Genomic DNA, 17,202 nt, shown 5'->3' with positions numbered 1-17,202 from the left:
AATACGAAATTATTATGTGAAACTGAATGAAACAGTAATGTATGTTGATGCTAATATGATGTACAATATTCCATTATGTTTCTATATGATAACAATAGCATAATATATTTAAATTAATATGTCAAAGGTTTTTCTATCGTTTTCAAAAATGTATAAAAACCTGTTTTGCTTTGTCATTATGGGGTATTGTGTGTTGATTGAGGCAGAACATTTTGAATAAGGCTGTAATGTAACAAAATGTGGAAAAAGTCAAGGGGTCTGAATACTTTCCGAATTCACTGTATATCTTGATTATATAAGTATTCACCCACCCTTGAGACAATACGTTAAAATGTTACAAACATCATTTGGCAGCGATTACAGCTGTGAGTCATGTTGGGTAAGTCTCTGGCACACCAAGATTGTACAATATTTTGCCATTCTTATTTTTTTTATTTTTCAAGCTCTGTTGATTGTTGATCATTGCTAGAAAGCCATTATCAAGTTTTGCAATAGATTTTCAAACCGACGTAAGCCAAAACTGTAACGGGGCTACTCAGTTAACATTCAATGTCGTCTTGGTAAGCAACTTCAGCGTAGATTTTGGATTTGTGTTTTAGGCTATTGTCCTGCTGAAATGTGAATTTGTCTCCCAGTGTCTGTTGGAAAGCAGACTGAACAAGGCTTTACTCTAGGATTTTGCCTGTCCTTAGCTGTATCCCGTTTCTTTTTCATCCTAAAAAACTCCCTAGTCCTTGCCAATGACAAGCATACCCATAACATGATGCAGCCACCACCATGCTTAAAAATATTAAGAGTGGTACTCAGTGACGTGTTGTGTTTGCTCCAAACGTAACGCTTTGTATTCAGGACAAAAAGTTAATTTCTTTGCCACATTTTTTGCAGTATTACTCAAGTGCCTTGTTGCAAACAGGATGCATGTTTTGGAATATTTATATTCTGTACAGGGTTCCTTTTCATTCTGTCATTTAGGTTAGTATTGTGGAGTAACTACAATGTTGTTGATTCATCCTCAGTTTCATCCTCAGTTTTATCCTATAACAACCATTAAACTCTGTAACTGTTTTGGTATTTGGTATTTTATTAGGATCCCCATGAGCTGCTGCAAAAGCAGCAACTACTCTTCCTGGGGTCCACACAAAACATGAAACATAATACAGAATGACATAATACAGAACATCATTAGACAAGAACAGCTCAAGGACAGAACTACATACAGTTGAAGTCGTAAGTTTACATACACTTAGGTTGGAGTTATTAAAACTCGTTTTTCAACCACTCCACACATTTCTTGTTAACAAACTATAGTTTTGGCAAGTCGGTTAGGACATCTACTTTGTGCATGACACAAGTAATTTTTCCAACAATTGTTCACAGACAGATTATTTCACTTAGAATTCACTGTATCACAATTCCAGTGGGTCAGAAGTTTACATACACTAAGTTGACTGTGCCTTTAAACAGCTTGGAAAATTCCAGAAAATGATGTCATGGCTTTAGAAGCTTCTGATAGGCTAATTGACATAATTTGAGTCAATTGGAGGTGTACCCGTGGATGTATTTCAAGGCCTACCTTCAAACTCAGTGCCTCTTTGCTTGACATCATGGGAAAATCAAAAGAAACCAGCCAAGACCTCAGAAAAAAATTGTAGACCTCCACAAGTCTGGTTCATCCTTGGGAGCAATTTCCAAACGCCTGAAGGTACCGCGTTCATCTGTACAAACAATAGTACGCAAATGTAAACACCATGGGACCACGCAGCCGTCATACCGCTCAGGAAGGAGACGCCTAGAGATGAACGTACTTTGGTGCGAGAAGTGCAAATCAATCCCAGAACAACAGCAAATGACCTTGTGAAGATGCTGGAGGAAACAGGTACAAAAGTGTCTATATCCACAGTAAAATGAGTCCTATATCAACCTAACCTGAAAGGCCGCTCAGCAAGGAAGAAGCCACTGCTCCAAAACCGCCATAAAAAGATGGAAGACTACGGTTTGCAACTGAAGACTACGGTTTGCAACTGCACATGGGGACAAAGATCGTACTTTTTGGAGAAATGTCCTCTGGTCTGATGAAACAAAAATAGAACTGTTTGGCCATAATGACCATCGTTATGTTTGGAGGAAAAAGGGGGATGTTTCCAAGCCGAAGAACACCATCCCAACCGTGAAGCACGGGGGTGGAAGATTCATGTTGTGGGGGTGCTTTGCTGCAGGAGGGACTGGTGCACTTCCAAAATAGATTAATTTTCATCATGAAAATGATGTGGATATATTGAAGCAACATCAAAAGACATCAGTCCTGAAGTTAAAGCTTGGTCGCAAATGGGTCTTCCAAATGGACAATGACCTCAAGCATACTTCCAAAGTTGTGGCAAAATGGCTTAAGGATAACAAAGTCAAGGTATTGGAGTGGCCATCACAAAGCCCTTTGTGGGCAGAACTGAAAAAGCGTGTGTGAGCAAGGAGGCCTACAAACCTGACTCAGTTACACCAGCTCTGTTAGGAAGAATAGGCCAAAATTCACCCAACTTATTGTGGGAAGCTTGTGGAAGGCTACCTGAAATGTTTGACCCAAGTAAAACAATTTAAAGGCAATGCTACCAAATACTAATTGAGTGTATGTAAACTTCTGACCCACTGGGAATGTGATGAAAGAAAGAAAAGCTGAAATAAATCATTCTCTCTACTATTATTCTGACATTTCACATTCTTATAATAAAGTGGTGATCCTAACTGACCTAAGACAGGGAATTTTTTACTAGGATTAAATGTCAGGAATTGTGAAAAACTGAGTTTAAATGTGTTTGGCTAACACGGAACCCAAACCGGCTGTGCGCGTGCTCCATCGTGCATACATTTATTTTGTCCCCCCACACCAAACGCAATCACGAAACGCAGGTTAAAATATCAAAACACACTCTGAACCAATTATATTAATTTGGGGACAGGTTGAAAAGCATTAAATATTTATTGCAATTTAGCTAGTTAGCTTGCACTTGCTAGCTAATTTCTCAATTTTTGCTAGCTTGCTGTTGCTAGCTAATTTGTCCTGGGATATAAACATTGAGTTGTTATTTTACCTAAAATGCACAAGGTCCTCTACTCTGACAATTAATCCACACATAAAACGATCAACCGAATCGTTACTAGTTATCGCTCTTCCTTCCAGGCTTTTTCTTCTCTTGACTTTATATTGCGATTGGCAACTTTCATAAATGTGGTGCATTACCGCCACTGACCTTGTTCGTCTTTCAGTCACCCACGTGGGTATAACCAATGAGGAGATGGCACGTGGGTACCTGCTTCTATAAACCAATGAGGGGATGGGAGAGGCAGGACTTGCAGCGCGATCTGCGTCAGAAATAGAACTGATTTCTATTTTAGCCCATGGCAACGCAGACGCTCGTTGGTGTGTGCGAACAGTGTGGGTGCAATAAATGAATAACATAGATTTCCAAATTTATTTTGCAACGCACGCGACGCGAGCGGTGTGATCAGCCTGTAAGGTGTATGTAAACTTCCGACTTCAACTGTACATTTTTTAAAAGGCACACATAGCCTACATATCAATGCATATGTAACAGTATAACTTTACGGCGTCCCCTCGCCACGACCCGGGCGCGAACCAGGGACCCTCTGCGCACATCAACAACGGTCGCCCACGAAGCATCGTTACCCATCGCTCCACAAAGGCCAGAGCAAGGGGAACCACTACTTCAGGGTCTCAAAGCGAGTGACGTCACCGATTGAAATGCTATTAGCGCGCAGCACCGCTAACTAACTAGCCATTTCACATCCGTTACACTCACCCCCCTTTCGACCTCCTCCTATTCCGCAGCAACCAGTGATCCGGGTCAACAGCATCAATGTAACAGTATAACTTTACGGCGTCCCCTCGCCCCGATCCGGGCGCGAACCAGGGACCCTCTGAGCACATCAACAACGGTCGCCCACGAAGCATCGTTACCCATCGCTCCACAAAGGCCGCGGCCCTTGCAGAGCAAGGGGAACCACTACTTCAAGGTCTCAAAGCGAGTGACGTCACCGATTGAAATGCTATTAGCGCGCAGCACCGCTAACTAACTAGCCATTTCACATCCGTTACACATACACACAAACTATCTAGGTCAAATAGGGGAGAGGCATTGTACCGCGAGGTGTTGCTTGATCTGTTTTTTGAAACCAGGTTTGCTGTTTATTTGAGCAATATGAGATGGAAGGAAGTTCCATGCAATAAGGGCTCTATATAATACTTATGTTTTCTTGAATTTGTTCTGAATTTAGGGACTATGAAAAGACCCCTGGTGGCATGTCTGGTGGGATACGTGTGTGTGTCAGAGCTATGTGTAAGTTAATTAAGCAAACAATTTGGGATTTTCAACACATTAATGTTTCTTATAAAAAGAAGAAGTGATGCAGTCAGTCTCTCCTCAACGCTTAGCCAAGAGAGACTGGCATGCATTTATATCAGCCCTCTGATTACAATTAAGAGCAAAACGTGCCGCTCTGTTCTGGGCCAGCTGCAGCTTAACTAGATCTTTCCTTGTAGCACTGGACCACACGACTGCACAATAATCAAGATTAGACTGAACTAGAGCCTGCAGAACTTGCTTTTTGGAGTGTGGTGTCCAAAAAAAAAAAAAAAACACCATTGGCATCATGGTAAAATCCCTGAGCAGTTTTCCTTCCTCTACGGGCAACTGAGTTAGGAAGGGCACCTGTATATGTATAGTGACTGGGTGTATTGATATACTGTACCATCCCAAGCCTAATTAATAACTTCACCATGCTCAAAGGGATATTCAGCATCTGCTTTTTTAATTTGTACACATCTACCAATCTGTGCCCATTGTGAGTTATTTGAAAACCTCCCTGGTCATTGTGGTTAAATCTGTGCTTGAAATTCCCTACTTGATTGAGGGACCTTACATATAATTGTATGTATGGGGTACAGAGATGAGGTAGTCATTCAAAAAACATGTTAAACACAATTATTGAACACAGAATGAGTCCATGCAACTTATTATGTGATTTTTTTAGCACATTTTTACTCCTGAATTTATTTACACTTACATAACAAATGGGTAGATTGGTACCCAGACTATAAATGGTAAACAGTCTGTTTATCATTCCACTTCTTGCCTCTCCTGTCATTTGCCAAAGAAACTGGTTTTCAGCAATCTCAACGTTCAATATGAAGCTGGATTTCCAGCGGAGTTGCTCATTGGTTGTTGGAAATAACATTAGTATTTTCCATGACAACATGTGGCTCCTCGAAAACAGAATTATAATTATAACAAAGTCCAAAACAAATATGTAGCTGTTAGCTAGGCAAATTGGTGTATTGTGAGGCTTAAAATCGAACCGAAGACGTTTTGTGGTTGGAATTGCAGTATGTATTTAGTTTGAGAATTTAAACGTGAGCTAGCAATTTTTGACAGACTGGTTTTCGTTTGAAGATTAAAATCTGGGATCCTTGGTTTGAGCAAATCGGGATCCTTAGGACGTCTGCTAGGGGAGTAAAACTCTCTGAATTTACGAACAGACAATCAAATCAAAGTTTATTTTTCACGTTCGCCGAATACAACAGGTGTAGTAGACCTTATAGTGAAATGCTTTCTTACAGGCTCTAACCAATAGTGCAAAAAAGGTATTTAGGTAAGTAAAGAAATAAAACAACAGTAAAAAGACAGGCTATATACAGTAGCGAGGCTTTAAAAGTAGCGAGGCTACATACAGACACAGGTTAGTCAGGCTGATTGTGGTAGTATGTACATGTAGATATGGCTAAAGTGACTATGCATATATGATAAACATATATGGGGGGGGGGCACAATGCAAATAGTCCGGGTAGCCATTTGATTACCTGTTCAGGAGTCTTATGGCTTGGGGGTAAAAACTGTTGAGAAGCCTTTTTGTCCTAGACTTGGCAGTCCGGAACCGCTTGACAACGCTCGGAATTTACAAACGCACTGAGCGCACTCTGGCACTCCAGATTTAACTTACGAACACACCCAAAATTGAAATTTAAAATGGTTAAGGTAAAGGTTAGGTTATGGTTAAGGTAGGAGTTAAGGTTTAGGGTAGGGACGTCCAAATGATTCCGGATAGCACTGAACGTAATGGAATCAGGACCAAATCCTTATCTCCTTGAGCTCATTTATGATAGAATGTTCATATTTGAAGATTGGAGAAAGACAAGTCTCTTTGGCAAATGACAGCAGTGCAAGTAAGAAGTGGAATGTCAGCTATAAACACTGGTACCCAGGCTAAACCACTTATTCTCTTCATTTGAAAGGCATTTCTCATGGTTACAGTTGCTAAGCAATCGGTTCAAAAACAATAATATGGGCTGAATACTTTTTGTTATTTTTATTGATTTATTTTACTGTAACATGAAAATAAAGTGTAAACTATTATTATACAAAATGGCATGCCTGTACTTTGTCTGTTTCAGTCTTCTGAGCTCTGCTGCTCCAGAACTGTAAATAAAAAGATGAAAGATATTCATTTGAAATTCTATTTTGTAATGGAAAGTTACAGTAATATAAAAGCTTAATAAACTATTATTAATATTAATGATGTGAGGCTTAGGGATACAAGTTTACTTACACAAATATTGCAAAACTGAAGAGAAAGTCTCATACAATTACCTTCTGAAATGTTGACTTTATTTGATAGCAGGATATCTGCTTGAATTTCATCCATCTTCATGTAGAGAGTCTCAGGTTTGTGCTAAAAAATGTAGAGAAGCAAACAATTTTTTTCTTTTTTTTAATAAAAGTAATTTGAATGCATTGTAATCTCAAAAAAAGTGAAGACTCGGACCCAATGACCATCTTGGCACGCCCCCACCGTTGTAAAAGCTATAGAAATTGATTTATTAATGTCTACATTTGTTTTTTGCCACATTTCTATTGCAGATACCTTAGTGCATACCTCTAAATTATATTATGTGAGATAAACGTTAAAAAAAGAATGAAAACACCTATAAAAAAAAATTCTTAAAGTATTCTTTTTTTAAATTAATAATGTTACTGTTTCCACTACAACAACAACAATCCTTAAATACATGTAATTTTGTCCTTGAAACATTTAATTGATATACTATAGAATTCCATTCATTCCTATGGATGACTGTGCCTACTGCGGAGTGCCAATATGGCTGACCCGTGGTTTCAAAGCCTCTCAATAGCCAATACATTGCATCAGCAGTCCAGGGTTTATACACATCATTGCTCAGACCAGTTGGCCACTTTAGCCAGTGCCATTTAGTCTGGCTAACACCTAACTCAAAGTACTCCTGACTTCTGAGTCTAGAAAGGCTATTTTGATGTTGTCGAGACTCGGCACAATGCGTCGATAATGCATGGGATGTGCTTTTTTACTGATTGGTTCTCCTCTGTGTCTTTCTCACTCAAACCAACATGGACGACCACACACAGCCCCAGAGTGCCACCCCCTTTCAATACAACTGTTGGATTTTCAAATCCAAAAAACGTGAGTCCTAATCTCAACCCCCCAGGAAAGAAAAAACATTTAAGAGAATCAATCAAAACTCAGCAAAGATAAGGACAACTCTGCGCGAACACTGCATTTAAAACGGCCTTCTGTCCAGACCAGCATGTCACAGCCCTCCCTCTGCTGTGGATCACGTGAGTCGTGTCAGTATGGAAGCATTCACTTATGGCAGGTCTGTTCGAGACAGAGGCATAATTTTCAACAGAATGGATGTCCCTGAGTCTGCTGTGTGTCAGGTGTGCACCCACTGGGCAAAACTGGTTGAATCAGCATTATTTCCACATCATTTAACCCCCCAAAAATCGAAGTGATGACATTGGATCAACGTGGGAAACTGATTGGATTTGCAAAAAGTCATCAACATAAGAGCATTGTCTTTTTTTCACCAAACTTCTAACCTTAATCCAATGACATCGTGACATTTTTTGTTGATTTCATGTTGAATTCCCGTTAGTTGACAACCAATTAAATGTAAATCAAAACTAGACGTGTAAACCATGTGTAACCACACCAGTCCAGGACTTCCACATCCGGCTTCTTTACCTGCGAGATCGTCTGAGACCAGCCACCCGGACAGCTGATGAAACTGTGGGTTTGCACAACCGAAGAATTTTTGCACAAACTGTCAGAAACCGTCTCAGGGAAGCTCATTTGCATGCTCGTCGTCCTCACCAGGGTCTTGACCTGACTGCAGTTCGGCGTCGTAAACAAATTCAGTGGGAAAATACTCGTTCAATGGCCCATGGCATGCTGGAGAAGAATGCTAGTCACGGATGGGCCTATACAGCTGCCATGGGGAATTTGTGGTTCTACCTGGATTTTGTTGGAGAGGCTTCCTGTCACGCCCTGACCTGAGATATCTCTGTTTTCTTTATATTTTGGTTAGGTCAGGGTGTGACTAGGGTGGGTACGTTAGTTTTTGTATTGTCTAGGTTCTTTTGTATGTCTAGGGTTTTTGTAGGTCTAGGTGATTTGTATGTCTATGGTGGCCTGATATGGTTCCCAATCAGAGGCAGCTGTTTATCGTTGTCTCTGATTGGAGATCATATTTAGGTAGCCATTTTCCCTTTGGTGTTCGTGGGTTCTTGTCTATGTGTAGTTGCCTGTCAGCACTCATTTGTATAGCTTCACGTGTCGTTTTGTTATTTTGGTTCGTTTGTTCAGTGTTCATTCTTATTATAATAAAGAATGTACGCACACCACGCTGCGCCTTGGTCCGATTCATACGACGAACGTGACAGAAGAACCCACCATAAAAGGACCAAGCAGCGTGTTCAGAAGGAGCAGACATCATGGACATGGGACGAGATTTTGGACAGTAAAGGATCCTGGACGTGGGAGGAAATATTGGCAGGAGAGGATCGCCTACCATGGAAGCAGGTGGAGATAGCGCAGGAGGAACGGCGACGATACGAGGGGACGCGGTTAGCACGGAAGCCCGAGAGGCAGCCCCAATAATTTGGGAGGCACACGAGGAGATTGGCTGAGTCAGGTTGGAGACCTGAGCCAACTCCTCGTGCTTACCGTGGGGAGCGTGTTATGCAGAGATGCGCACGGTGTCTCCAGTTCGCATTCATAGCCCGGTGCGCTCTATTCCAGCTCCTCGCATTTGCCGGGCTAGAATGGGCATCCAGCCAGGACGGATGGTGCCGGCTCAGCGCTCCTGGTCTCCAGTACACCTCCTTGGACCAGGATATCCTGCGTCGGCTCTGCGTACTGTGTCTCCGGTGCGTCTGCACAGCCCAGTGCGTCCTGTGCTAGCGCCCCGCACTTGCCGGGCTCAAGTGAGCATCCAGCCAGGACGCATTGTGCCAGCTCTACGCTCCAGATCTCCAGTGCGCTTCCACAGTCCAGTACGGCCTGTGCCTCTTCCCCGCACTCGCCCTGAGGTGCGTGTCCCCAGCCTGGTACCACCAGTTCCGGCACCACACATCAGGCCTCCAGTGCGCTTCCACAGTCCAGTACGGCCTGTGCCTCTTCCCCGCACTCGCCCTGAGATGCGTGTCCTCAGCCCGGTACCACCAGTTCCGGCACCACGCATCAGGCTTCCAGTGCGCTTCCACAGTCCAGAGCTTCCGGCGACAGTTCCCAGTCCAGAGCTTCCGGCGACAGTTCCCAGTCCGGAGCTTCCGGCGACAGTTCCCAGTCCGGAGCTTCCGGCGACAGTACCCAGTCCGGAGCTTCCGGCGACGGGCCACAGTCCGGAGCTTCCGGCGACGGGCCACAGTCCGGAACCTCCGGCGAAGGGCCACAGTCCGGAACCTCCGGCGAAGGGCCACAGTCCGGAACCTCCGGCGAAGGGCCACAGTCCGGAACCTCCGGCGAAGGGCCACAGTCCGGAACCTCCGGCGAAGGGCCACAGTCCGGAACCTCCGGCGAAGGGCCACAGTCCGGAACCTCCGGCGAAGGGCCACAGTCCGGAACCTCCGGCGAAGGGCCACAGTCCGGAACCTCCGGCGAAGGGCCACAGTCCGGAACCTCCGGCGAAGGGCCACAGTCCGGAACCTCCGGCGAAGGGCCACAGTCCGGAACCTCCGGCGAAGGGCCACAGTCCGGAACCTCCGGCGAAGGGCCACAGTCCGGAACCTCCGGCGAAGGGCCACAGTCCGGAACCTCCGGCGAAGGGCCACAGTCCGGAACCTCCGGCGACGGGCCACAGTCCGGAACCTCCAACGACGGGCCACAGTCCGGAACCTCCAACGACGGGCCACAGTCCGGAACCTCCAACGACGGGCCACAGTCCGGAACCTCCAACGACGGGCCACAGTCCGGAACCTCCAACGACGGGCCACAGTCCGGAACCTCCAACGACGGGCCACAGTCCGGAACCTCCAACGACGGGCCACAGTCCGGAACCTCCGTTTGTTCAGTGTTCATTCTTATTATATTAAAGAATGTACGCATACCACGCTGTGCCTTGGTCCGATTCATCACGAACGTGACACTTCCATTAAAGAACACCCTCTGTATTCTGTTAGACAGGTAACTCTTTATCCACAATATAGCAGGAGGTCTAAAGCCATAACACATGAAAAGTTTTTTTCCAGCAACAGACTATGATTGATAATGTCAAAAGCCACACTGAAGTCTAACAAAACAGCCCCCACAATCTTTTTATCATCAATTTCTCTCAGCCAATCATTAGTCATTGAGCATGTTTGGAATGCTCTGGATCAACGTGTACGACAGCGTGTTCCAGTCTTAACGCCAATATCAAGCAACTTCGCACAGCCATTGAAGAGGAGTGGGACAACATTCCACAGGTCACAATCAACACACTGATCAACTCTATGTGAAGTAGATGTGTTGCGCTGCATGAAGCAAATGGTGGTCCCACCAGATACTGACTGGTTTTCTGATCCACGCCCCTACCTTTTTTTTAAGGTATCTGTCACCAACAGATGCATATCTGTATTCCCACTCATGTGAAATCCATAGATTAGGGCCTAATGAATTTATTTCAATTGAATGGTGTCCTTATATGAACTGTAACTCAGTAAAATCTTTGAAATTGTAGCATGTTGTGTTTATATTTTGGTTCAGTGTAGATGCATACTCTTACATACAAAATAGATTTCAGCTCACCATGAAGGCTGCAAACAGATTGATACCCATGGTTCTGCGTACATGCTCCTCCACCACTGGGTATGTACGGACAAAATGCTAAAGACAAAGGCAGAGATAAGACTTGGCTTGAGTGATTACATTCTACACTGTACTGATATACAGGGTAGAATTTACCTCCAGTGCCAGGCTGGCTTGTCTCTGGGCGTCAGCATGCTCCTGGTTTCCCATAGCATACATCAAGTGGTGCACCACTCTGAGAGGAAGCAGTTCCTGGGACAGCTCCTGACTCCCCTGAGCAAGCAACCTTCGGCACATACAGTCAAAACGGTCAGCATTGGTATATGATGATCATGAACGTTACTGTTACAGACTAATACATTTTTTTTTTTTTTACATTTCAGGTAAGAACAAATTCTTATTTACAATGACGGCCTACACCGACCAAACTCTGCCGACGCTGGGCCAATTGTGCGCCGCCTTATGGGACTCCCAATCACGGCCGGTTGTGATACAGCCTGGATTGTACTAATTGTACTGATCTGTATGTCATTACATTTAAAGTACTAAATATGGGCTGAGTGGCAATATAAAATAACAAGCAAATCGCTTCTAATTTAACAAGTGAGTGACAAATAAATCAGATTAGCCGCTGATTCTACTAATATACAGCATTTAACTTCAGTTTTCAGTTTCAGACAGTTTGTGGCAAATTCACAGACCATGTCAGAATGATATTTCTAAGGGATACCCATACATGAGGGTTCTGACTTCACCTTAAAGCTTTGGCTGCCGCAGCTTGTTGGACAAACACTGGCAGGGATTCAGTCATCTTGGTCATTTCTGGGTCTGATGGAATGGACATCAACACATCAATAACAGTTCAAGTGTTTTATTGATACAAAAACATTTTCATTACCTAGAACTCTATGCTGAAAGGGGATCTACATTGCTTCAGGCATGATGACTATGTTAAAAGACGTATGCAATATCACATCTTGTGTGTGAAGAAAATGGACTGTTAGAACTGTAGCAAGAAACGTCCTATGGGGTTGCTCTTAGTGGGTTGCAATGAGAACTACGCAATGACTAGATGCACAATGACTTTGCCTCTCATTTACTGGGGAACCAATAAGGAGAAGATGTGAGACCTTCCAGGATCTTGTATGTCTGCACTCCCTCCATAGCCGGTTTGAGCAGCGCTACGAGACCTGTGAGCAGCGCCGGTCTGACCTCACACTGCCTGAGATCTGTGATCAGCTCGATAGCTGGGAGAGAGAGAGGGGGGAGATAGACAACACAATAATTACAAAAGAGATTATAAAATAATACTGCATACTATAGGAATCAGATACTACAGCGTGAAGTACAAGTGGATGCTGAAGATGTCAATGGAAGAGATCTGTATTTGAAATACATGTAGAACAGGCTGTCTGGATAGCTGAGAGTTGACACGCACACCTAGCTATTACTTACCCTCATATTGCACCTCCAAATGCAGGGACCTCAACAAATTCAACAGAGGTCCCACGATGCTGGGGTGGGCTTCCTTCACTATGTCCTGTTAGGGGTCAGAATTATATCCAATCATTTACCTTCATAAATACACTCAAGCCACAGCAGTCAGGTGTGTATGACAAGGTCACACACAGCTGGATTTTCAGCTGTTATGTCCCATGGTAGTTGAGCCCATGTGTGTGTGTGTGTGTGTGTGTGTGTGTGTGTGTGTGTGTGTGTGTGTGTGTGTGTGTGTGTGTGTGTGTGTGTGTGTGTGTGTGTGTGTGTGTGTGTGTGTGTGTGTAAGCACACTTGAATGCATGCCTGTGTGTCAGCAAGCGTGTGTGACTGCCTGTGTGTATGTGTGTTGTTATACTTGTACTATGCGGAGGGTCTGTAAGACCAGTTGCTGGGCCTTGGGCGAGGTACAGGTCAGCAGGGCGATCAGCCCTCTGTACACCTGGTTCTGGTATTTGGGGTTTCCATGGGCCAGGGACTCCAGCAGGGCCCGTGCTGTCTCTTGGGTCCCCTCTGTCTTGGACTTGGCCAGGCACTCTGCAATGGCTCTCACACCTGCAAGCCACGTGGAGAGAGGAAACAGTGGACACAGTGATATGGTCTGAGAACCAATCAAACAACATTAACCAATCAACAACACACACCCTTCACTCCTCTAGGTCCTTCTCCCTTCAGCAGCCCCGCAGCTGACTAAAAACTAGGGGTGACAGGGCTTTCAGTTGCGCGGCTCCCTGGCTGTTGAACGCACTTCCAGACACTATTAGGGCTGCAGAATCTCTGTCCTCCTGTAGCCCTCTCCTGCAGTCAAATGACTACTGGCCTCATGGGTGGAATGTTATTCATATTTCTCAAAATTTCATCATTAATAAACCATTTTTTTTAACAGCCGAAAATCTGGTGTTTCTATGTCAAACAGTTTTGTTATATTTTAGTCTTCTGTGATGTATATAAAGTGTAATATTGGGGTGCAAACTCAAAATTGTATACATTTCAACTCTATGGTACAGGTGTCTTATTTATTTTGTTGTTGCCCATAACCATGTGTGTGAGGTGTATACTTTGGTTTCAAAGTAGATTTGTTTAAGACTACCCGGATTTAGCCCAATGCAGTAAAAGGTTATTAAGGTACAGCTCAAGACCGTGCTGTTCAGAAACACTTTCAAGGACCTCTGCTAATTCTGTTCTCATGTCCTCCGGATCTGGCGACACCTATATATAGCTTTGATTGTTGTCTATGTTCTAAGTTCTGTGTTTTGGATTGTTTTTATTATTATTCGTTTGTATTTTTTTGCGCATTGAGTCTGAGAAAAGCGTTTTACAAATTAAATGATTTATTATTATTATTTGCCAATCAGTCTTTAATCATAGACTGAAAAACTCAACACATCTTGGAGCAATAACAGCGAATCATTTCTCTCTACATAGATCATTTGAACTGTAACAATTTAGAAATCCAACTGCATACTAAAAACACGGTATGTATCATAGAGATAGTTTGGTGAGTTGTTTACCATAGCTTTCGCAGATTAGCTCTTTGTACTTGCGTCCAGCGTTGGAGACTATCTGAAGCAGCCGAATGGCCTCTGCCTTGTCCTCCTCCTTGGTCTGTTTCTGACCTAAGATCTCCAGGAGGGTTAGGACCCCTCCAACCTCCAGGAACTCTATGAGATAACGATGACTGTGGAAAGATAAAGGGTATGTGACTAAACCTTATGGTGCAAGAGATTAATGTGTTAGCTATACAAATTCAGACAATGTTTTTCCACTCACTTGCTAGCTGCAGAGAGGAACACACCAACTGCTTTCAGTTGAAGACCTAAGCATGTTCCGAACATGTAGCTGAATGAGCCTGAGTAAATGAAAATGCCAAAATACACCACATTTGTTTTGCATCCCCTTCTCCAAACATGCGGCCTTTGTATGTGGATATGAATGACACCATAGCACTGGACTGGTTATCTAACCACATCAAATGCATTATGCAAGGATACGTCAGCCTCATCCAGGCGGTGAGCCGAGCCAGAAAGAGACTGGCAACCTGTGCGAATTCCAGTTCTAACTCAGGGCAAGTCTTTCCAGTGTTTTGAGTCAGAAAAACGGTCAGCATGCGGCTGCGTACCGTCTTGTTGCCATGATCCCACTCTTGAAGGAAACTCATAACTTTACTGATAGCTGCTTGTTCCTTGCTTGTGGACATTATTGCTTTTGACACTGTCAAACAGAGAGGGCAAAGCAGAGCTTTAATGTGGAAAAAGTAGCTAGCTAGTTAGCTGGATGGACCTAACTAGCCTTTTAACAATACCTAACGTTAACTATTCTAGCTACTGTACAGTAACGTTAGCTAGCCAAAAGCCTGCTTTTGGAAATTTGAGTCAAATGCCTAACTAGCAAGCCATGTTATCGAGTGAGTCGCACATAAGTACGCCTACATTGAAACGTGAATTGCTTTGTTGAAAATAATCGATTACCTGCTGTTAGTATACTGCCAAAATATCAAGCCAAAACGACATGCATTAGCTGGAAATCACAGCTGGCTCAAATTGTGTGTTGGCACCCTGTGTGTACCGTTGCTTAGCAGCGTTGCCTCCTCCCTCCTGGTACAGTGCACCATAGAACTAGAAAAAGTCTGCCTTTTTGGGAAGGGAATTGGTCAACTATGGTTTGCTAGTCCTGTCAGAAGATGTCCTGTAAAACAATGAATTTGAATATTATCTGCACTGCATGTTTGTTAGCTAGGTAGCCAGCCAGTTTTAGACGAATGATTCCATACATTTTTATAATTAACTGCCAACATTCCGTTCCAACAATGCATTCATTCCACCGCCACTGAGGTTTTAACTAGATGGTATACAGTTTTTGTCAGATTTGACTTTTCGTAAAACGTTAGGAAAGGTTACTTAGTAGGTTAGAATAACTAACATAGCAGGTTAGGAAAATTAGGTTAAGGTTGGGAAAGGGTTAGCTAAAATGCTAACTTTTGACATTAATTTGACAAAAGCTGTATGCTTTCTAGCCATGACCATACACTGACTGAAATCAGCTGTTTTATTTGTTTATAACCTTTATTTAACAAAGCAAGTCAGTTAAGAACAAATTCTTATTTACAATTACGGCCTACAACGGCCGATACTGGGCCAATTCTGCGCCGCCCTATGGGATTACGTCTGGTTGTGATACAGCCTGGAATGGAACCAGGGTGTCTGTAGTGACGCCTCTAGCACTAAGATGCAGTGCCTTAGACCCCTGCGCCACTTGGGAGCCATGATAGGTGATAGGGCTAAGATAAATTGTAAATGCAACAAGTACTGATATTGTAATATAACACTCACAGCTTTCCACAGAAAACAAAAATGTAGACATTTATGGTCTGTTTACATATATTTTAGAGGCTCTCTATATAGAAAATTGGTTTAAAAGTCGTTTAAACTGTATTTCTAATTATATTCAAGGAATCTTAAGTTGAAGCTCATTTACTGCATTTATACACAATAAAACAATTCTAAAATGCTATTTGGAGAAGCAGTTGCCATACAGTTGCCATACCAGGCAGTGATTCAACCCGTCAGGATGCTCTCGATGGTGCAGACATAGTATATTAACTATACAATTATCTGCTACACATTAACTCAGCACCAGAATTAAAAACTATACAGAGGAATCTGCTAGCAGAAAACACATTTTATTAACAAAAGATAAAGAAATACGTTTGCTTTAAAGAACTGTTTTTTTGTTGTAGTTTTACAGCTAATTTCCTGCAGTTCTACATATTTTGCGATGAGGTGGGGAGAAATGTTTGCAGTTTTATGAGCTAATTTCCTGCAATTGACTTGTGCCATGTTAATATGATATCTGAGTGAGAGTAACTATCAAAATCAATGTGGGCCCCCATGAGGGCCAGGGCCTCTGTAGCATGTGCCCTGCGTCCCCAGTCAGTAATTTGGCCATGAATACTACACCTTTAGATAGCTGGCTAGACTAACTTGTCTAATTTACCAATCTCCAAAAATGTACCAGCATGGGCTAATTGAGTAGCTGTCAGTAGCTAGGTTTCCATCCAATTGAAACATATGTGCATTTTCCCACCAGTGGTATTTCCACCAAATGGACTTGTTGCAGATAAAAATCAGTGCGTGATGAACTAGTGCACACAAAATATACTTTTTTAGCTTACATTTTACATCGAATAAAACAGTTTCCACTGTATGTTTGTTTGTTCATCCAGAACTAGGTTGAATCAGTGTCTGACAAACCACCCTTAAATAGTATAAAAAAGCATAACCTAATTTTAGAGTAGACAATTGGATGCTTGTTTATTATTATCCTTTTAACTTATTGATCATTTTGTTGTTATTTGTACCCTTTTGTGATCTGTACCCTTTTGGCCATGATCATGCCATCCTGAAGGACTGTTTAGTTGGTTAACTGGTACTGGGGGACTATAGAGCTCGCCAGCTTGCAGTCCTAAAAAACGGAAATGAGTTACCTCTGGTTCGTTCAGCCATTCCTTTGGGGAAAAAATAGGGTTTGGCGATAAATGCTGAAAAAAAGGTCTGAGGTTAACACAGACTTAGCAGATCTTATACGTTTTATTCTATGAGA

The 17,202-nt window shown here is 43.0% G+C and overlaps 1 protein-coding gene across 1 annotated transcript; it reads right to left on the bottom strand.

Moving 5' to 3' along the window:
* Positions 1 to 6,456: 6,456 nt before the first annotated feature.
* armh1 (armadillo like helical domain containing 1) lies at positions 6,457 to 14,800 on the bottom strand. The gene is made up of 11 exons (XM_039001082.1): positions 14,595 to 14,800; positions 14,374 to 14,442; positions 14,115 to 14,281; positions 12,962 to 13,158; positions 12,565 to 12,649; positions 12,240 to 12,356; positions 11,865 to 11,937; positions 11,266 to 11,395; positions 11,110 to 11,187; positions 6,657 to 6,738; positions 6,457 to 6,485 (listed from the first exon to the last, which is right to left on the bottom strand). Exons 1-11 carry the CDS (start codon positions 14,798 to 14,800, stop codon positions 6,457 to 6,459), a joined length of 1,233 nt encoding a protein of 410 aa, XP_038857010.1.
* Positions 14,801 to 17,202: the final 2,402 nt, after the last annotated feature.

The sequence above is a fragment of the Salvelinus namaycush genome, chromosome 9, assembly GCF_016432855.1.
Source record: "Salvelinus namaycush isolate Seneca chromosome 9, SaNama_1.0, whole genome shotgun sequence".
NCBI lineage: Eukaryota > Metazoa > Chordata > Actinopteri > Salmoniformes > Salmonidae > Salvelinus > Salvelinus namaycush.
The sequence above is the reverse complement of the archived record's forward strand: the minus strand, read 5'-3'. Positions and strand labels throughout refer to the sequence as shown.

What these genes read in the sequence shown, in the direction of transcription:
- armh1 (XM_039001082.1), bottom strand. Translation starts at nt 14,800, where the DNA reads ATGTCCACAAGCAAGGAACAAGCAGCTATCAGTAAAGTTATGAGTTTC. An exon ending in TTTGGAGGTGCAATATGAGG is followed by an intron (nt 12,357 to 12,564) that starts GTAAGTAATAGC and finishes TCTCTCTCCCAG; the next exon opens with CTATCGAGCTGATCACAGAT. An exon ending in ATCTGTTTGCAGCCTTCATG is followed by an intron (nt 6,739 to 11,109) that starts GTGAGCTGAAAT and finishes TACATTTTTTAG; the next exon opens with CACAAACCTGAGACTCTCTA.